The sequence below is a fragment of the Diabrotica undecimpunctata genome, chromosome 11, assembly GCF_040954645.1.
Source record: "Diabrotica undecimpunctata isolate CICGRU chromosome 11, icDiaUnde3, whole genome shotgun sequence".
NCBI classification, from domain to species: domain Eukaryota; kingdom Metazoa; phylum Arthropoda; class Insecta; order Coleoptera; family Chrysomelidae; genus Diabrotica; species Diabrotica undecimpunctata.
Window position 1 is genome coordinate 7,241,061 of NC_092813.1, and position 23,951 is coordinate 7,265,011.

General features: G+C 33.3%; 1 protein-coding gene across 1 annotated transcript; it reads left to right on the top strand.

Moving 5' to 3' along the window:
* Positions 1 to 1,907: 1,907 nt before the first annotated feature.
* On the top strand, positions 1,908 to 23,951 carry LOC140452623 (uncharacterized). Its single transcript, XM_072546943.1, has 3 exons — positions 1,908 to 2,160; positions 2,281 to 2,742; positions 19,180 to 23,951. The coding sequence occupies exons 1-3, from the start codon at positions 1,908 to 1,910 to the stop codon at positions 23,949 to 23,951; spliced, it is 5,487 nt and encodes a 1,828-aa protein (XP_072403044.1).

The following is a 23,951-nucleotide window of genomic DNA, read 5'->3' on the forward strand; positions in this document are numbered from 1 at the left end:
AAGCACACATTTAAATTTAATTTTATTCCATAAGTGGTTTCCACACTGTATATATATATATATATATATATATATATATATATATATATATATATATATATATATATAATATATCGCACCTCTGTTGCAATACCGCCACAACTCCGAAAAATTGAATTTCGGTTTTTTGGTCTAGAACATCTACAAAAACGTCAATTTATGTGGTGCAAAACTGCCACAAATGAAAATTCAATAAATGTCCACAGTATAATATAAAGTGTCTTTATGACATTTTAAAAATATTAAAATCACAACCTGCAATACTACCACATTATGAATTGCGGCAGTATTGCACAAGGAGATATCAGTCTAGTCGACTACAATGCCGCCACATTTTACTTATGGCGGTATTGCATCAGTCGTTTGGATTATATTCAGTCTCATTTCCGTTTTTTTAGCGTGAACGTGTACTTTATTTTAGTGTTTTTCGGTGTTTTATAACCCATTGTTTAGTAAAGTACAGTGATTTTAGAAAAAATGAGTGGATATTCAAGAGGAAAAATAATGTTAAATCTTGTTTTACAAGAAACTGATGAATATAGGAGCCTTAATAATAGTGTAGAGGTATGTAAGTGTTTCTAACCTAACAAAAATTTTAAAAATCTTTTACTACCTGCCGTTATTTGTGAATTACTTGTTTGTAAGGTGTTTTAGTATACATTTTTATATTACGCTAACCCGGTATCTATTTGAAACGCGTTTGTGTTATTAATTCTTATTCATTTCTGGTTTGCAGGATGTGATCATAGAAAATATTAATAATAGCTCTAAGGTATTATTAGATGTAATTCAAGATTGTCCCTCCTCTGATTGTAATTGTGTGGATTTAGATATAGGAATCACAACAGAAACAGAATTGGGGGTGCCTATTTTTACATCGAACGACAGAGATATCCCAGATAGCGATGTAGTTGAGACATACGATGAGATGTTATGGAAACCTATATTATCATCAGAACTAAAGTTAGCAAATACTGATTCTGATCATCAAGCGATTGATGATCCACATGTTGATTGTACGTTGGGACCTTTAGAATCAGAAAGGGAGTTATCAGATACTGATTCAGACAACCAAGCAAATGCTGATCACACATTGGAACCTGTCACATCAGAACAGGAATTGTTAATCACAAATTTGTTACCAGAAAAATCAGAACAAGTTAAGACAGGTAAGTTCATACTTTTATTTTTCACTCAATGCCATCTTATTATCCACAAGCTTTTGGCTTTTTCTGTTTGACTTTATCGACTGCTGTTTCAGATGGTGTTAAACGTGGAAAGAAGCGACTGTTGAACAAGGATCAGTGGACACGAAATATGAGAAAAAGACTTCGAAATACAGGCAAGGAATATACTAACGCAAAAGGTAATAATGTTCCTGCACGTTCTCTGAAACCACCATGTAATGACAAATGTTCTATGAAGTGTAGAGATAAATTATCTGACGTTGATAGGCAGATGTTACTGTGTCAATTCTGGCAAATTGGAGATGTAACACAACAAAGGTATTATTTGCAAGACTGTATGGTTTCAATTGAACCGAAGTATCGATATTTAGGTTGTAGTACACCAAGACAATTAAACTCAGCTTATTATGTTACTGTTAATAGTGTAAAAATTAGAATCTGCAAAAAAATGTTTATGAGCACATTTGACATACAGGTTCATTCGTAGTGTTAGAGATAAATGTAAAAATTCTATAATTGAACACGATTTCAGAGGGAAACATCAAAATCACAAAACAGTTGCAGCAGAAATTAAAAATGATATACTTGATCATATTAATAGTATCCCTAGGATAGAGTCTCACTATTTAAGGGGCCCAAACGTCGCGGGAATATATCGATGGAGGGCTAAACCTTGCATCAATGCATAAATTGTACAGAGAGAGATGTGAAAAGGAGGGTAGAGAGGTAGCAAATATACATTTATATACGAAAATTTTTAATACGGAATTTAATATCGGTTTTTTCGTGCCAAAAAAAGATCAGTGCTCGATCTGCACAGTCTACAAAAACGCAGAATGTAAAGATGACTTGAAAGAAAATTATGAGCAACATATAAAATTAAAAAATGATTCTCCAAAAGAAAAGGAAAAAGATGCTTTAGAAGCTAAACAGGGTAAAATCGTTATGGCTTGTTATGACCTTCAAGCTGTTTTGCCATCTCATGTTGGGGAAATTTCAATTTTTTATTATAAACGTCGATTATCTTCTTATAATATTACAATATATAATGTAGGAACCATGAACGGTTATTGCTATTTTTGGAGTGAGTCAGTAGCACATAGAGGATCTAACGAAATTGGAAGTTCTGTGATGAAGTTTTTATCAGAACACAGTCGTGGTCAAGATGTTGTGTTCTATTCGGATAACTGTATCGGTCAGAATAAGAACAGACTGATATTAGCTTTGTATATATTTTGTGTAGGAAAGTATGATATACCATCTATTACCCACAAATATTTCGCTGTAGGACATGGACAGAATGAAGGAGACAGCATGCAATCCGTTGTAGAAAAACAAAAGAAAAGAACCCTAAAATCTGGACCCATATACATTCCTGCACAGTGGGTAACTGTAATTCAAACGGCAAAAAAAACTGGGCACCCATATTCTGTTACGGAGATGGAAACAGCAGATATTGTAGACTTAAAAGATCTATCCCAACAATATGGAACTAATTATAATGTCGATGTCTGTGGTAATAAAGTTAGATGGAACGATATAAAAATATTGCGTCTTACAAAGGAACAGTCTACTAGTTTTCAATATAAGTATACGTATGATGAAAACGAGTCCTTTAAAACAGTAGTTATTCGGCGTGGTTCAAATAATGTTGTACTAAAAAAAGCTTTTGTTACTCCACCAAAAATTTCTGCTGAAAAAAAAAAGATTTAGTTTCCCTCTGTGAATCCAATGTCATACCAAAGAGCTACCATCCTTTTTATTACAGCCTGAAATCTTAAAGCTTGAACTGTAGATAAAAAATAGATTAATTGGGCATAGTTAATTATTTCTAATAATTCTATAATACTAATTTTTATCAATCAATTTTTATATTTTCATAATTAATATTACGTTTACAATTATTTAACTTTTTGTGAAATTAGTAATTTTTTTTGACAATCTATTCTGGTGTAAAACAAAACTTTATTGCAGTTTTGTATGTAGCAATCGTCGGTTTTAAGTTACGTCTAACTAAAACGTACTCCATTCCGTGATGCAAGACTGCCACATCTCATATTTAATTATTAAAATATTCAAAATTATAATAATTTAATCAGTTACTGCTTGTTTTGTATTTCTACAGTCACAATAAGATTATAAAGAATGCAATGTATCAACAAAAATAAAACAATATACGTTTTTTAGTTTCTATACAAGTTGTTTTATTGAACAGTAAAACTTTAAACTGCTCTCCTGTAAAATTTACCAATTTTTACTTATGGCGGTATTGCAACAGAGGTGCGATATTGTTATGATATGTAAAATCAAGAAAATATTGGTTTGTTTAAAATATTTCAAAGTTCAACAAAAAATTAAAATAATTCAGAAAGTATAACCAACAAACATTTCTAAGAAGGAAAGTTAAAATTAAAAAAAAAATTAAATTCTTGGATTATCTGTACTAAACAAAAAGTAAGCTTTACATAAATTATTTCTTTGTAATACTTCAGTTGACCCGCATAAGTTTAAGTGAAACAAAAGACAAATTGAAACGGGTTTTTACAAATACATTAGTGCAGTGATTAAAGACAATAGAGGATTATAGAAAGAGGTTTTTGTTAGTTTTTAAGATTTATAGAAAAATATTATTTGTAAATAAGTTTTAGGAAATTTATAATTATAGGTAAAAATTTGTTTGTTATCGAAATGAAGAAATGGGGGAATTGTGACGAGTTGTGATTGGCGGAGATTGAAAAAGGTGGGATAAGTGTGTGGGAGAAAGTTTAGCGAGATTGAGGAGAGAAAAAAGATATAGTTAGTTGGTTTTCCAAATCTGTAAGAGGAACAAGGATTGTTCTCTGGCGGTTCCTGAGAAGTATCAAGCAGTAGTGTTGAATGTTAGTGAGTTTTTGTGGAGTTAGTGTATCTGACAGAAGCTGGAGCAGCAAAATATTGTAAGTCATATTTTCCTACTTATATTCCAAGAGTCACTGTTCAGGCCAACGAGAGATTCAGTTTATCGTAAAGAGAAGATATTCCAAGAGTCATTTTTCACTCGGGCCAACGAGAGATTCAGTTTATCGAGAGGAGAAAGGCTATCATAATTTGAATGATTTGTGCTTTTGAAGGAGATCATTAAGGACGATATACTTGCAACAATCTGTTGTACGATTGCTGATTACATAGGGAGCGGTTGAGAGGAGATAATATAGTATACAAGGAACAAGGATTTGGACCACTCATCATCAGAGAGAGATATTTTGTTTCTGCAGTTTTTTTTTTATTGATAACACAATTTTTACGCGTAATTTGGAAAGGATATAAATATTTGATTAGGAGAGTTAGAATAGTTTGGGATTTTGAGATTTCAATTAATATTGTTTGTACCATTAATTTTGATTGTTCACGTACGGAGAACAAAATTTTGAGAATCCTTATATGAGATTTGTTTATTGAAAACTTTTGAGTGTGAATTATTTCATTATTTTTATTTCAATATATAGTGTTAGATCATATGTGTTTTTTATTATTCCGGTATTCTCTGGACCTTACCTTTCACATGTAATAGCATAGATATTGAAGCACGAATTTAACCCTGAGATAAAAGAATTAAAAATTGTGATAGAGTCATAATCATATCATTTAAATAATTTTAATTAATCAAAAAAAATTAATTAGCTAATTATTGCTTGGCGCACCAAGACTTTAAATATCACAATATATATATATATATATATATATATATATATATATATATATATATATATATGTTATATGAGAAAATATTAACCTTGAACTAGCTTAAGTTCGCCGACTTCAGATTTCATCATCCCATTCCCATAGAAACCGCTGAGAACGCAGTAGAACTTTGTACGAATTGTTGGCCAATATTCATGGGAACAGCGATTCAGCATTTCATACCAAACCTATAAATTACCATTTTCAGATGCCGGAACCACTCTTAGCTGCAACTTCGACCAGTCCAGTTATTGTAGTCATTTTAAATTAATTTAATTTTGTACTATTATTTAATATTTAATTTGTAACAAATAAAGTTCTTTTTTAAAAAGTCAAATACGTGATTAGTGATCTAACAATTGGCGCAAAGTCAGTAGGATCCGGTTAACGTTGCTAGAACACGTGTATACTCACTGGCAGCGGCGGATTCTCATCCCTTAACGGAACAAAGAATCTACGGAAGTCCTCACTCCTGTGACCTACGGAAGGAACACCTAGTGAAGCCCCTGGTAGCCGAGCAGAGAGAACAAGACGACCCTTAAAGAAGAAAGCATCTCCGAACAACCTCACTCCTGTAATCTACGGAAGGAACACCTAGTGAAGCCCCTGGTAGCTGAGCAGAGAGAACAAGGCGTCCCGATGTTCTTCTTTATGTAAGTGGATTTTGAATCATCTCGTTAATAATTTTGTTATAATAATTTACGAAATTGACTATACTGCAAGTCAATTAATCAAGATACATAAAAAAAAATACAAGTTGATTATCTAATATTTGAAATTATTGATATTTCTTTACATACTATTTTATACTGATATTTTATTGACATATCTTTTTTTACTTGCTATATTTTGGTATATTTTTCTTGATATATTTTTATTTGGTACATTTTTGTTGATATATTATTTGATATTTCTATATTGATACATTTTTGCCCTTTATATACCACCACATTTTTTCTTTTCCTCCCTTATATACTGATACATTTTATATTTCTCCATACTTCTATTTTTCATTTTCGTTTAAAAATATCTCGAAAAATGCCTGAGACACGTTCCCAGACTCAACAAGAAATCGAACCATACAAGCTTTCGGAAATATTTTCTATTATCCCAGAATTTGAAGGCGATCCGATTTCTCTTTCTACATTTTTAGATGCGTGCGACTGTGCTTTTAAAATGGCCACAGGCGATCAGCGCGTTCTATTAACGATTCACGTAAAAAATAAACTCAAAGGTAAAGCTGCACAGCTTATTAATTCTAGAAAACCAATTTCTTATACAGAAATAAAACAATAACTAAATCTACATTTCGGAGACAGTAGAGACCTGACCTCCTTAATACAAGACTTACAAAGACTAAGACAACTATCTAACGAATCTCCTCTAACTTTCTTTAACCGTTTACAAGTTCTGAATGCAAAAATGCACGCCTCGATCCAAGTAGCAAATTTATCCCCAGATCAAAAAACTGCCCAATGTGACTTAATCGATACCATGGCCCTAAACACACTTTTAACCGGTTTAGAACCTCGTCTAGGACAAATTATTAGGGCTAGTAATCCAAAAGATCTCATTGAAGCAAGCAATCGTATTAGACGCGAACTTCAATTGTCATATTTTGAAGAACAAAAATCTAATTCTAGATCAACTATTCCTAAACCCTCTCAACCAATGAGAAGACCCTCATCTCAGTTTACAAAATGTACAAATTGTGGCCGCATTGGTCATCTAAATAGTGAATGCCGCTCTTCACGTTTCGTACAGCCAAACCAAACTTTTTCTAGGCCACACGGTTACCAAAACCAATATAATAATGGACCTAACAACTATCAAAACAATCAGAACCCTAATAGGAATCAATATTCGTCCAATAATCCAAATTTCAACCAACAGAGACCTTCCTTTTCATCTCAAAATCAAAATCAAAATCGTCCATCTGTTATTCAAAGAAACCCAAACTTCCAAAGAGCACATGTTTTAAACGAATACCCTGATGAAATGACGACTAACTATTATACAGACGAATACTATACAGATAATTATTATAATACCGATAATTATGAAAACTATGAAACAGATTATTATACAGAAAATAATCCACAAACTGATAACATTTACGAAACCAATAACACACAAAATTATCAGGATTTTCTTTCACTTCAGAATCGAAATCATCCTCCCAATCATACGAACCCCTCAACGGATATTACGAATATCCAAGAACAAATCCAAGCACTCAACTTAGACAACTTTCACCCGAATCTCAATTTTCCCGAACAGACATTCATGTAACCCCATTTCATACAATGAGTTCCAAAAATTTATATTACATTAACGATGCTACCAACACTTTTAAACTTTTAATCGACACAGGTGCTGGAATCACTGTTTTCAAAGAAAACACAGCGCGCAATTATCATAATAGATTTCCTGAAAACGTTACTATTCAAGGTATAACCGATCAAAAATTGTTAATAATAGAATCTGTCCTGATTTCCTTCACTGCCGATAATCCTCACAAAGTCTTTATTTTCAATCTAGACATTGATTTCGATGGCATAATAGGCCTAGACTTTCTAGATCATTATGAATGCGTAATAGATCTCAAATCCCGACAGTTGCATACAAATTTTAAAACGGTCACCCTTCACAAAGTAGGACACGAGACAAACACACCTCCTAAAGACAAAACACCGACACACCCTACAGAAACAAGACAAAACGAACCTAAAATAAAAATTAAATCAGATTTTAAACAGGAATCAAATTTAAAATATCAAAACCCTATAAATGAAAAATATACTATCGTAAAAACCCGAGATCAAGACAAAAATCTTGAAAGACCGGAGAGAAAACGAATAAAAGGAAAAAACAGAATTACCATTGACAGCCGGACTGAACAAATATGCAGACTAAAATGCAACTTATCAAATACAGATGCCATATTATCAGCTCAAGAAATAGAAAAAGTTAGACTACCTCATGCATTAGTCCATGTAGATGAAAATGGAGAATTTTTAACTTCCGTACTAAATGCTAATGCTATGCCGAAGACAATCGAATTTTCAGACATTTCAATCGAACCTTTCAAAAATTCGGAGACAATCCTATCCTACAACGGAAATGATTTTGAAGAACCCGTAGTAGATAGAACACGAATAATTAAAGAACAACTAAGAATTGATCATCTAAATTGCGAAGAACAAGAACTAATTCTAGACATATAATAATAATAATAAATTGCCTTTATTTAGTCTGTAAAAATTTACAAACAAGAGATACATGAGGCGAAGTCTAGCTAGAGCTACTCCACTTAACCTCAAGTTTACAAAATCAGTTTGAAATAAGTAGAACATGAAAAAAAAATTATTTATAAATTGACATAAATAATAATATAATATTGAAATGGTAGAAATAGTCATGTGGCTACTAGAAAAATAAGATAAAGAAAATAATTTGTGATGTTATGTGATAAATGATATTAATGATAAATAAAAACAAAAAAAAAAAAATTCTAAAAATTCTAATGGTAACAATTACGACAACAATATACTATATAATAATAATAACGTTACTGCGATTGTAGTAAAAATTTCTTATAATGCCGCTTCATGAAATCAAGAGATTTACCTCTTAAATTTTTTGTTAAACTATTAAACACTAAAACAGCATTGTAAGTAAACGATCGCTGGAAAATAGCTAGTCTATATCTTGGCAGCATATGTACTGAATACGCAGATATATTTTATGTCGAAGGCGACAAACTGACCTTCACAAACGAAATCAAGCACAAAATCGAAACAAACAACGCTAAACCTATCTTCACTAAATCCTATAGATATCCTCAAATACATAAGGAAGAGGTAAAGACGCAAATTAATAAAATGTTAGAAGAAGGAATAATCCAGAAAAGTGTCTCGCCCTGGTCGAGTCCAGTCTGGGTCGTACCGAAGAAATTAGATGCGTCAGGAAAACAAAAATGGCGAGTTGTTATTGATTATCGAAAACTCAACGAACTCACAGTACAAGACCGTTATCCTCTACCACAAATATCAGAACTATTGGACCAACTAGGAAGATGCCAATACTTCACAACACTAGATTTAGCGTCTGGATTTCACCAGATTGAAATCGAGCCACAAGACATCCAGAAAACGGCCTTTTCCGTCGAAAATGGACATTACGAATTTGTCCGCATGCCATTCGGACTAATGAATGCTCCATCTACTTTCCAGAGAGTAATGGACAACATCCTCTTAGGAATACAAAACGAAAGATGCTTAGTGTATATGGATGACATAATTATCTACTCACCCACTATTCATGATCACATGTCACGACTAACAGAAGTTTTTAAAAGGTTACGAAAAGCGAATTTAAAAATACAGCCAGACAAGTGCGAATTTTTAAGAAAAGAAGTAGCATATTTGGGCCACCTTGTAACAGAAAATGGTGTAAAAACAAATCCAGCTAAAATATCTTGCATCAAAAACTTCCCGGAACTAAAGAACACCAAAGAAATAAAGTCATTCTTAGGCTTAGCCGGTTACTATAGAAGATTTATTCCAAATTTTGCCAAAATTTCTAAACCACTTACGAAACTACTTCAGAAAGACGTACCTTTTATTTTTAATTCTGATTGCAAAGAAGCCTTTAACGAACTCAAAAATATTTTAACTTCAGATCCAATACTTATATATCCCAATTTTGAGGAACCATTTTTACTAACAACTGACGCTAGTGCATTCGCGATTGGAGCCGTTCTATCGCAAGGCCCTATTGGAAAAGATTTACCCATAGCTTATGCCTCCAGAACATTATTCGGTGCCGAAACAAAATATTCGACGATAGAGAGAGAACTATTAGCTATCGTATGGGCAGTCAAACATTTTAGACCATATCTTTTTGGCCGAAAATTCACCCTGATTACCGATCATCGACCCCTTACATGGCTTTTCTCGATAAAAGATCCCGGAAGCCGATTAGCGCGTTGGCGCCTAAAACTCGAAGAATACAATTATAAAATAGAACATCGCGCAGGAAAAATAAACAGAAATGCAGATGCCCTCTCAAGGATAAAGATTAACCATTTCAAGGATTGTGCAAACTTTCAGTCAAAAATCTCATTACATGCATCGAATGAAAATGACACGGAAACTCAAGAAAACGAAGACGACGATGAAGAAAATATAAAAAAAATGTCCGAAGAACTTGACAAGTTTATCGAACTATATAGAACAAAGTCAATAATCGATTATTCTAAAATTGAAACATCGAATACGGACTTATTAGACAAATCCAACAAAAATATTGTTACATTTTTTTGGCAAAATAAACTTGAAGAACTCCACGAGAACATAATGAATGACATATTCGAAGAAAACATGGAATATAGTAACCGAAGAATTAATATTGTACACAGCAAAACTGTAAAAGATCGAAAATATTTTATTATACCATTACCGTTTGATCCCGAACGAGTAATATCACACTTGTTTCTTGTACTTTTTGCAAATAAAGATCAATTCGATGAATCAAAAATATATTGCGTCGAAAATAATCTCGAACTACCTATCCTAGAGATATTTTCTTATATTTTTGCTGACAAAGAATTAAAATTAAGAATCTGTCAAAATATAATTAAAACAGCCAGCGAAGACGAAATCCCTCAAATTTTAGATCATTACCATTGCGGTAAAAACAACTTACATCGAGGAATAAACGAAACTGTCAGAAGAATAAAGCAGAAATACAATTGGAAGAATTTAACAAAAGATGTAGAGAAATTTGTAAAAGCATGTGAAATTTGCCAAAAAGTTAAGATTTGCAGGAAAAACTTAAGTGGACCACTAGTCATAACAGAAACTCCAAAAACACCATTCGAAAGAATAAATATGGACATATTCGAATACCCTACTAGGAACTACGCTTTAACTATTCGTGACGAATTGACAAAATTCACGCAAGCCTATCCTTTGGAAGACAAAAAGGCAGTAACAGTAGTCAAGACACTCCTACTCTTTTTTCAACACTATGGAACACCACTAAGAATTCATTGTGACTGCGGTCGAGAATTCGAGAATGCTATAATCAAAGATCTATGCGAATTATACGACATTAAACTAACATTTTCTAGCGTTAACCATCCACAATCTAATGGATCTATAGAAAGGTTTCATGCCACACTCTCAGAAATGATTAGAGCAAATCAAGCCGAGAACCCAAACGATCATCCCTTCACTATACTTCCTTATGCAATAATATGCTATAACAACACAAAGAATAAGACCCACGGTTTCACACCATATGAACTTATATTTGGGCACACTGCAGGCCGACCACCAGAAACTCTATACAATCAAAAAACACTAATGAGTAAATATATTCGAGACCTGAATAACCGCATGGAATATTTTTACAAAGTAGCCAGAGCAAAAACAGAAAGACAGAAAGAAAAGGCGAAAGTAAGATTTGACGAGAATATTTCAGAACGAAGACCTGATTTTAAAATTGGTGACAAAGTTTACGTAAAAGAATCACAAATTAAATCAAAATCGGATAATCTTTTTAATGGACCTTTCGAAATTCAAGAAGTTTTTACAAATTCCGCAATTATCCTTAACCCCAAAACTAACCAAACCTCTAAAGTAAATTTTGACAGACTCAAACCTTATTTTGAATAATTTTCCTTTACAGATTCTATGGACTCCTTCCTATCGTCCAATCCCAAATTCTCCTCACTCCAATTAATAACACAATTGGAATATTTTTTCATGAAAAAGGAACTATACGAATATCTAATGACAAATGGACTTTACTTGTTTACAAAGAATTATTACCTATCAAAACTACAATATCCAATAATGACAGAATTTTGGAAAACCTGTTAGAAAAATTTATTAACGTGGATACACCGAGAAAACTTGCCTTTCAAGCCGAACTACAGACACATGTTAGTCTGCTAAAACAAATCTCAAACTCCGTTAATTTAAAATATAAAGAAATAACCTCTGACACAGTACCTTATAATAAACGCCTAAAACGCGGTTTAGTAAATGGTATTGGAACAATCTGGAAATCTATTACTGGAAATTTAGACGCCTCTGATGGCGAATACTTTAATAAATGTATAAATAAGATAAATTCCGATGAAACTCAAATTGAAAATCTCCTAAAAAATCAAATATCTGTTACCACTTCAGTTATAAGAACTTTCAACACTACAATTTGCAGTCACACTATTATCCTAATACGCTGATCAGCTTAAGTCACTAACTTCCTAATGTCCTAATCAGCTTAAGATGGAATACTGGTAGTTCTGTTATGACATTGTGAAGTCACACTCAACTTCTAATACGGTGATTGGCTTGGGTCACTAATTGCCTTATATGGTCACGAGTAGTTCGGTGATGACAAATAAACACAGCGGAACGAGAGATAATAATTTGGTGTGATTTAATTATGACCGTTGTGAACAAAGACCATCTACTCCACGGTGTAAATGGTCTTTGGTTGTGAACGAGTTTGATTTAATTTAATAAAATAGCTATATTTACGTAAATACGTGTTTTAACTATTTTAATAGACGATACTATTTTAATAGACGATATCAGAGACGATACTATTTTAATAGACGATAAATTCAAAAATTGCAAATAGACGAAGAAACTTTTAACAAAGACTTAAAAACTATCGAGACTACACTTCTGGACATTAATAATAACATATCCTTTTACCAAGCACAATTACAAATACTAGATTTATGTGAGTCCTTAATGGAAAGCTACGTATTTTTAGAAAATTATTTAAATGATATACTAAATTCTATAACATTCTCTCGCCTGCAAATTCTACATAGTTCTATTATTTCGCCCATAGACTTAATGGACGCATTAAAAGAAATCTCACAGTCATTACAAAATAACGTATTGCCTCTACCCACTTATATGTCAAATATAGCTCAGTATATTGACATAATAAAACTGCAAGCTTATCAGCTTGATTCAAAAATTGTTTTCGTTCTCGAAATTCCGTTAGTTGATCCCGAAATATTCACCTTGTATCAATTATATTCAATACCAATATTAGATAATCAAACTGGTTTTCATCATATACTTTCAACTGTTCATAAATACATAGCGCGAGATGATGATTCAATTTCATATGTCTTACCCATGGACACCGAAAAATGCAAACAAATCAGTCAAAACCAAAGAATGTGTACAGACATTCTTTCGTATCCCATAGACACAGATGCTATATGTGAAGCCCAGCTTTTGAAACCTCTCAGCAACTTACCAAAAACTTGCCAGATGTCCATGCTCTTGGCACAAGGTTACAATGTACAAGAAATTGACCAAAATTAATGGTTACTAACCATTTCCGATCCATTACCAGTAACAATCAAATGTGCAAGAAAAGACGTCACTACACAAATAATCAAAACAAATTCAATCTTAAGATTAATTCCCGAATGTATTGCATTCATCGGCAGTACCAGAATTCATGCTAGAGACCAAATTGAGAAATATACAAATATCACGTATAGAAGTCACCCAGTTAACGTACCCTACAGATGCTGTGACCATTTTGAGACAAAGAGTCACCTTTCAAAATTGAAACCACTAAAACTCAGTAAGATCAACGTAGATGACTTAAATATTGCACAACACAAATTGGACCAATATTCAGAAGAACTGGACCATATTATGAGCCAATCATTTATTGAGGAACATCTATCCTTATTCACTATATCAACCTTATCCCTGATTATTATCCTAGTTATCTTATACCTTTTCTGCAAATACCGAACCAAAATATTCCCAAAAATTGCAATCTCCTTGTCCCAAGATCAGCCTCCAACTTCATTACCACGCAGAAATTCCATTAGACAGAAACTTCAGGGCTTAGCCTCCTTCAGAAGAAGACCCAATGTCCAACAAGAAAGCGAAGCAGAAACACCAATTACTCTGTAAAAGTCAAAGCAATGGCATTGACTTTTCACTAATAAGGGGAGCTGTTATATGAGAAAATATTAACCTTGAACTAGCTTAAGTTCGCCGACTTCAGATTTCATCATCCCATTCCCATAGAAACCGCTGAGCACGCAGTAGAACTTTGTACGAACCGTTGGCCAATATTCATGGGAACAGCGATTCAGCATTTCATACCAAACCTATAAATTACCATTTTCAGATGCCGGAACCACTCTTAGCTGCAACTTCGACCAGTCCAGTTATTGTAGTCATTTTAAATTAATTTAATTTTGTACTATTATTTAATATTTAATTTGTAACAAATAAAGTTCTTTTTTAAAAAGTCAAATACGTGATTAGTGATCTAACATATATATATATATATATATATATATATATATATATATATATATATATATATATATATATATATTATATATATATTAACAAATATATAACAATATATTTGTTCCAAACGAGTCACAAGTACTTCTTTTTTCTTTTTTCTTATATATATCTATATATATATATATATATATATACATATATATATATATATATATATATATATATATATATATATATATATATATATATATATATATATATATATATATATATATATGTATAGAAATGGACAAGGATAATGCGAGTGTATATAAAAATAATGGCATGTCTCGCAAAACACAAAACCAAAAATGGTATATCGATGGAAGGCAACCGTATAGTGACCGTAGTGATCCTTTTCCAAAATATGCTCCTTTTTTAACTTGGCTGCACCGTACTGAAGACGATGAAGGCGACCAATAGTCAGAAATACGTATATACGGTTGCCTTCCATCGATATACCATTCTTGGTTTTCTGTTTTGCGAGACATGCCATTATTTTTACTTTTATATATATATATATATATATATATATATATATATATATATATATATATATATATATTATATATATATATATATATATTATATATATATATATATATATATATATATATATATATATATATATATATATATATAGTACCGTCATTATGATTTATTTCTTTACTCCATTTGGAAGTACCAGAAATTGAATTCACTACGAATTTTAACCACGATGAACGGCATGTGGAATGCAATTTTAGATTCCCTTGCCAAGTATTTTATAAAGCTGTTTGCTTTGCAAGTTTTAGAAAGCACAGTTGTAAAAATTTGAATTCGATTTCGTCAGGTAGAAATCGTATGATTTCTCTTTTTGAATAGTTTTTGTTATGTCTGTAGGGTTGTTAAGCAGTTCCTTAGAGTAGGTTTCAAGTCCAGTGCTTTATACAGGTTGGTGAATTATTTGCAGTTGGTAAGTTTGGTATAGTTGATTCGTAGTCTTCTAATAGTTGATGCTTCTCTTCTAGTTATGAAGTCTAGGGAGAGATGACCAATAAAAGATTGAAGTTTATGAAAAGTTGTTTTGCTCTTTTTTGCTATAAGTTTTGTTAAGTATCCTCTACTGACTTTTTGAAAACGAATTTCGAGATTCGTTAGCTAGTTGAATTGGGGTGACTTCAGTCACCTCATGGTTGGTAGCTTCTTTGGCAAAATGATCTGCTGTTTTATTACCAGTAATTCCCGTGTGAGAAGGCAGCCATATGAATGAGACTGTTACATCGTAAGCAGAAAGATTTTGGTATATGTCATGAATGTTTTGAACTAATAGGTGGCCAGTGAAAATTGTATTGACTAAATGGATATATGAAAGGGGATCTGAACACATGGCAATATGTCTCTTTTGATGGGAGATGCATTTAAAAGCCAACTGCATACTATATAGTTCACCTGTGCAAACGTTGCATATTAAGGGTAACCGAGATGATCTTACAAGTTCATGTTTAGTGGTTACTTTTACTGTTGAGTGGTAGTTTTAGAAGCATCTGTATAGAGAATTAAATTCTAAAAATGCTTTCTTTATAAGAAGGTTAAAAGATTCAAGTTTGTTAAAAATGGTGAGTGAGGTATATATTGAAGGGAGATCTTTAGCCCAGAGGGGAAGTAAAGGTAGAGGAAATAAACTAGTCAGAAGGAGGTCAATATTTTTACGTAGTGGACAAATTAATTAAGGTATAGGTTTTATGATAAGGTGTTGGTTATTGTTAGTGGAAGAAGACGGCATTGTGGCAATTATATAATGAACGGGATTAAATGATTTGCGGATGTTGATGCAGCATACGAAAGTAGAAGTGATTATCGTCTTAGGGTAAGAGAAAGTTCATTAGATTCACGGCATACACTCTCAATAGGACTAAAGCGAAAAGCTTGTTCATCATGAGAGAGGAGAAGTTAGTCATATTTTGGTCATCGAAAGGAAACAGTCATTTGTCTCAAGATAGGGTGTGGTTCGTGAGTTTGGATACCGGCGTAACGAAAAGAAGTGAATAGTTTGAAGAAGGAGATAACAAGTCGATTAAAGGAGGTCCTTGTATCTACCGTGGGCATTTTACAAAGTATATGTGAAAGTATTCTTACGGCATCAAGTTGACAAAAGGAGGTCCTGGTGTCATAAATAAATAGCTGAGTTTGGAGAAGTGAATCAGGTGTTTTTTGTGTAGTCTGCAGGAGGTTTGCAGAGACGTTAAGAAAGAGCCGAGGTGCCAAAGAGGAGAGATCACATCGTTGAGGAGACTGGACTTTTCTGGGTATTTTCCAACATACAACTAAAGAAGAAAATAAGCTGTAAGTGTTTGTACAATTGAATTTTATATCTGTGAAGGATCGTTTCGACATCATGGTCATTAGCATTCAAATTTAAAAACTGAGGTTTTGTTAGGCTAATCAAAAGTTTAAAGTTTTGTGGTTTCTTTTCTCAAGTAAAGAAAATTTTAAGTAAAATTGGTTTTTCACGTAATATAAATGTATGTAGCTTTATAATCTTATTATCATAATAATTTGATTTATTTTCTTGTATGCTGATTGATAAGATAACGACAGAATTGTTTTATTCGTTTATATAAAATAAAGAAACGTAAATCTTTGTAACATAATATATTTGTATTCTTATCCTTTCTTCTCTATCCCGATAAAAGACAACTAGAAAATCTTTTGAATCCATCGAACACAGGTAATATAAGGATTATTTTACTTTTGATAACAAATAAGTTATAATTCTTTTTTATTGGCTCAATAAACTAAGTTTGAACTCAAAATAAACAATCATAACAATATATATATATATATATATATATATATATATATATATATATATATATATATATATATATATATATATATATATATATATATATATATATATATATATATATATATATATATATATATATATGTATATAAACATGTATTGGCATAACTGTCAAGTTATTTAAATTTTGAATACAGAACTTAAATTGTTTTTCTACTTTATTGTGCAGAAAGTTTTTTTTTCAGTTGTGTTAATAATAATATTGTTGTAGGTAATGCGACATTGGAAAGTCTGGAGCTACCCGATTTAAAAAAAAAATTTCTGTGCAGTAAGCGTTTTGAACAAAAATATCTAAACACAAAATATTTACCCGCTACTGCTATACCAAAAAAATATAGTGAGGTAGAAGAGGAAGGTTCATTAACGACACCACGCGTTTTTCATACGTATTCGATAGCAAAACAACCATCAACAAGTGTAAATACTGTTTCGCACAGTGATAATTCTGAACTTGACGATTTTGTTGATGAGCTTATAGATATGCCGTTATCACCATTGGTCAAGAAAAAAAGATTTCATAATTATCATACACTTCAAAGGAGATTACATGCATCTCGACTACGGATTAATCTTCTGAAAACTCGAATAACTGCACTAAAAAAGAGACTGGTTACAATTGGGACAAAACCTGTACAATCTGCACCAAAGCCACAAACTCAGTTTTCTGCTGCGTTACTGAGAATGCAGTTGCATAAGAAAAACCAACAGTGGTCCCCAATAGAAAAAAAAAAACGGCTATTGAGATTTTTTATAAAGGACCTAGCACGTATAAATTTCTTCGTCGAAAAGGAGTTGCTTTACCAGCGGTTTCAACACTAAAAACATGGATTTCAAACTTTACCTGTGTACGCGCCAATCTCCCCTACTTGACTTTAAATTCGGTGCGCATAGATGCTACGCACTTCAGTCAGAAGTCAGAGTTCACGTTCAGAACTAAAGACACATAAAATCATTGTGCTATCTTTAATGCAATAAATACAAAGCATTTATAGTGCAATTTTATTTTAATTCAGCAAATACAGAACATTTCAAGCGTAAGCTACATATTTGGTCCTTCGATTCAAATAATACACACGTCCACAGTTAATTAATTCATAAATAATACAAATACAATAATACATAGTGATTGTGAAGTGACGCCAAGCCGAAAAAACCATTAAAAATAAGGACATTTAAACCCATATACAGAACCAGTTCCAGCCGATCAGCCAATTCAAGGTTCAGCATTCAAGAGCGGTGCGCTGTATCGATATTCATCTGGACGACAACAACTTCATCTGGGCTTCCAGCGACTAGAACGCTAGAATACTTAAGGCGATACACTCGATCATATTGGCAGCAAAACTGTAACGTATTACTTATTCAATAAGAGCTATATTCCCTACTACCTTTCATTCCTATACCAAAATTAAAAATTTGCATTCTTTGTTTTCATATTATTTCACGATTTACGGTATATATTTTACCATCATATTAAATATTACGCAGACATATTTAATACAAATAGTCAATTATTTATTTCTTGTATTATTTTAGGATATATTTTACTATTATTAAATATTATTACAAAGAGGCATATTCAATACATAAATAGTTCAGTTTTATTTGCATTCTTACAAAGCAGTTGTTGATTTATTTAATATTTGCTTATTTGTTTTTAATAAAAATGGAATCAGCACAAGATTTAAAAAGACTTCGTGTTAAGCGAGGTGGTTTGAAAGCTCGTTTAACAAATTTTCAGACATATGTAAATAAATGCATGTCTCAAATTGATTCATTTGACGATAGGGACTTAAAAAACAGAATTGTACATATTGAAGGTCTACTAGCTGAATATTCAGTTATGCAGGTAGAGATTGAATGCTTGGTAGAGGAAGAGGACTTGCAAAACGAATATAAAACACGCGAAACCTTTGAAAATGATTTTTATTCGATACTTGCACGCAAGCCCTGATTAAGGAAAATAACACAGATAATGCAAGTTCCATTGAGAATTCAAATAACAATAAATTCGATTTTTCAGAAGTAAAGTTGCCAGCCATCAATTTGCCAACATTTTCAGGCGAATCAGGTGATTGGCTACAATTTAGAGATTCATTTGACAGTTTGATAAATAACAATAGTTCAATTAGTAATGTACAGCGGTTTCATTATTTAAAGAGATCTTTACAGGGCGAAGCATTCGAAATTATTGCAAACTTGCAGGTCACACATGATAATTTTCCAATAGCTTGGAATTTATTGTGTGACCAATATACAGATAAAAGGGCATTGTTACATGTACATACCAAGGCCTTATTCGACATTCATCCAATAAAAAGGGAATCTTCAAAAGGTTTAAGCCACTTGGTAGATCACGTAAAAATGCACTTAAGATCTTTAAGGTCATTAGGACAGCCTACAGAGTCATGGGATACTCTAATTATATATTTAGTGTATACCAAGCTTGATCCAATTACAATTAGAGAATGGGAATCTAAAGATTCAATGAACGATTCACCCAATTTAGAAGTTTTTCTTTCATTTTTAAAGCAAAAGTCAAAAATGCTCAAAAAAATGGAGGACAAACATACAGAGGCGAATTCAACCCAAAACATAAGGGCACAGCCATCCAAATCACCAACAGTATCTAGTAATAGATTAAATTCTCATGTTCAGAGAAGTTTTCATACTTCAAACCAAACCTGTTCATCATGCAATGCTCCAAATCACAAAATTTATACATGTACAAAATTTCTAAAGTTGTCTGTTCCTGAACGAATCGATTTAGTAAAAAAGTCCAATTTGTGCATTAACTGTCTAAATCGTGGGCATCAATTAAACAGTTGCAACTTTGGTCATTGCAAAAAATGCACTGTGAAGCATCATTCTCTGTTGCACGATACAAAACCTTCTACATCTGAGACACATGCACAACAGTCTCTCTTCACATTCAGTTTAAGTTCGAAACAAGTACTTTTATCTACTGTTTTATTAGAGGTTGTTGATACAAAGGGAAATCGTCATGACTGCAGAGCACTTTTAGATCCAGGGAGCCAGTCGAACTTTATTTGTTCAAATTTATGTCATAAACTTGGATTACCGAGAAAGCCTACAAATATTACAATTTCAGGGGCATTTAAGGTGGAATCTACAATTCAATCCATTTGTGAAATCCAGATTTTCTCTAAAAACACTCCATTTACAGTTCCTCTAGTCTGTTTAGTAGCTCCAGAAATATGCGATGTCGTACCTGAAGCTCCTATTGACCCGATGTCTCTTTCGATACCTTCATGTCATAAATTAGCAGATCCTGATTTTCATATTCCCAAACAAATTGATCTTCTCATAGGTGCTGATTGGTTTTGGGAAACATTATGCATAGGACAAATTCGTCTTAAACCTTCAGGTCCATTTCTTCATAAAACTAAGTTCGGTTGGATAGTGAGTGGGCCACTTACAAAACCTCTTCTTTCAGACAAATCAAGCTCTTCTCTAAGGCATTCTCAAAACTTAAACATACAAACTCAGCTTTCTCGCTTTTGGGAAATAGAGGAGTGTGCTGAGTTAATTCAGTCTCCAGAAGAAAAATCTTGTGAGCATATGTTTACTTCAACTCATTACAGAGACAATGAAGGTCGTTTCGTGGTCTCAATACCTTTGAAGGAACCTGTTTCTAGACTAGGTGACTCAAAATCTATTGCTCTTCAACGGTTTTATAGTCTAGAACGTAAACTTCAGCGGAATGTACAATTTCGAGATCTATACATTTCATTTATGCGAGAGTATCAAGACTTAGGACACATGTCCCAGGTAGAAACGTCGAATCACACAACACAGTTCTTCTTGCCACATCATGGAGTACTAAAGGAAGATTCACTTACAACCAAACTGCGAGTTGTGTTCGATGGTTCTTGTTCCTCATCTTCAGGCTGGTCATTAAACGACATTCAAATGGTAGGACCAACCATTCAAAATGATCTCTTTCACATTTTACTTCGCTTCAGGCAACATAAATATGTCGTTTCAGCTGATATATGTAAAATGTATCGGCAAGTTTCAATTCATCCTCCACAAAGAAATCTTCAGCAGATCTTGTGGAGAGAAAAGCCTTCAGATCCTCTTTTGGAATTTCAATTAAATACCGTTACATATGGCACCTCTTCCGCGTCATATCTAGCCATAAGATCTATTTTTCAGCTTGCTTTAGAAAATATGAGTGCATCTCCAGCTTCTTCCAAGGTCATCCAAAACGACTTCTACGTAGACGATCTAGTTACAGGCTCTGATTCATTAACAGAGCTGTCCAATATTTGCAAGGAAGTATCTTCAATCCTCAAACAAGGTTGTTTCGAACTGCGGAAGTGGATCTCTAACGAACCTCAAGCTCTTATGCATATTGCGGATTCCAATGTGCAACTTAACACATTGAACTTAGGTTCCAAGGAAAATGCGAAAACTTTAGGCATATTTTGGTCATCTTCGTCTGATGTCCTAACTTACAATTCAGAGGTTTTAGTGGACAGCTTCTGTAAAACTGTTACAAAACGTCTAATTCTATCCAGTGTCTCTCAGATTTTTGATCCATTGGGCTTACTACGTCCTTGCGTTATCATAGCAAAAATTCTTCTTCAGAAACTCTGGATGGAACGTTTATCTTGGGATGAGTCTGTCCCAGCATACATTCATACAATATGGGTAAATCTACGCGATGAGCTTAATAATATTAATAATTTCACAATTCCTAGACGTGTAAGATGCATCAACCCTGTCCTTACTGAACTCCACACCTTTTGTGATGCAAGTGAGAAGGCCTATGGTGCCTGCGCATACATTCGAACAATTGACCTTCAAGGCAACATTCATGTTCATCTGCTTTGTGCCAAATCTAAGGTGAGTCCAATCAAGGCTCTTACAATTCCTCGATTGGAGTTATGCGGTGCTCTTATAGCCGCCAAATTGTCTCATCATATTCAAAGGGCTCTCACAGTATCGTTTAGCAGCATATTTCATTGGACAGATTCCACAATAGCCCTGGGTTGGATAAACTTGTCATCTTCTTCACTAAAAACATTTGTTGCAAACAGGATATCTGAAATTCAGAGCAAGACTTTATGTACAAATTGGTACCATGTGAATTCGTCTTCGAACCCTGCCGATCTATTGTCGCGTGGTGCCACTCCAACTTCACTAATGTCATCTACCTTATGGTGGCATGGTCCAGACTGGCTTTCACTTTCATCGGTGAAATGGCCCATTGCTTCAGCTTTCGAAAAAACAGAACTTCCTGACATCAAAACCTCCCAAGTGCTACAAATGACGACAAGAGTTTCTTCAATAATAGACATTGAGCGATTTTCAAATTTTTCAAGACTTCATCGCTCTATGGCATTTTGCTTACGTTTCATTCATAACCTTAAACCAGGTAACGATAAGTTCCATGGGCCATTGAGCAGTGAAGAACTTTCAAATGCATTAAACATTCTTTCAAAGATAATTCAAGCTGAGCATTTCAGCTCAGAAATAAACTTGTTGAGTAAATCCTGCAAAATAAGAAAGGGTTCTATTAAGTTTCTTTCACCATTTTTGGATGACAATGGTATCTTGCGAGTGGGAGGTAGACTCAAACATTCCCCATGGTCATTTGAAAAACGCCATCCTATTCTATTTCCCAAGGATTCTCATTTCACTAAATTACTTTTTATACATGAACATAGGAGGCTTCTTCATTCAGGTCCCAACCATCTACTTTCATCTATCAGGGACAAGTTTTGGCCAATTTCAGGCCGCAATATTGCTCGAAAAACAGTACATAATTGCATAACATTTTTCAAGGCAAAACCTTCTTTTCAAACCCATACAATGGGTGATCTGCCCAAGGAACGGGTTACTCAAACGTTTCCTTTTCATTCAACCGGTGTAGACTACGCTGGGCCCTTTTTACTAAAGGATAGGAAGGGTCGCGGGTGCAAAACGTTTAAGGCTTGGGTTTGCCTCTTTATATGTCTTATAACCAAGGCTATACATCTTGAAATAGCTACAAGTCTTACTTCCGAAGCATTCATTGCCTGCCTCAAACGCTTTATAGCTAGAAGAGGGCGGCCTTTACAATTATTTTCAGATAATGGCACTAATTTTATAGGAGCCAAGAGTGAGTTAGATGAAATTTCAAGTTTTTTAACTAATAACAAAACTGAACTAGCCTCATTTTGTGCAAATGATAAAATAGCTTGGAAATTTATTTCAGCAAATTCTCCACATTTCGGGGGAATTTGGGAGGCAGGAATAAAGTCAATGAAGGTTCATTTACGACGAACAATGAAAAACAACTTACTCATTTTCGAAGAATTTCAAACACTTTTAGTTCAAGTAGAGTCAGTATTAAATTCCCGACCACTCTCACCTCTTAGTTCCAATCCTAATGATTTTAATCCTATCACACCAGCTCATTTTCTTATCGGGAGACCATTCACATCATTACCAGAGCCCGATCTTACGGACATATCTACAAACAGGTTATCTCGATATCAACATCTTCAAATGATGCACCAGCACATATGGCATCGCTGGTCCAAAGAATACATGGGAGAGTTGCAGCAACGTCAGAAATGGTTTTCTGACCCTCCACCCAACATACAAGTAGGACAATTAGTTCTAATCAAGGACATACGTTTTCCACCTCTATGTTGGCCATTGGGCCGTGTGACAGCCATTCATCCAGGACAAGATGGTGTAACTCGTGTAGTAACAGTGAAAACAGCCCGCGGAGAATACAAACGTGTGGTTAAAAACATTTCGCCATTACCGAACATTTAA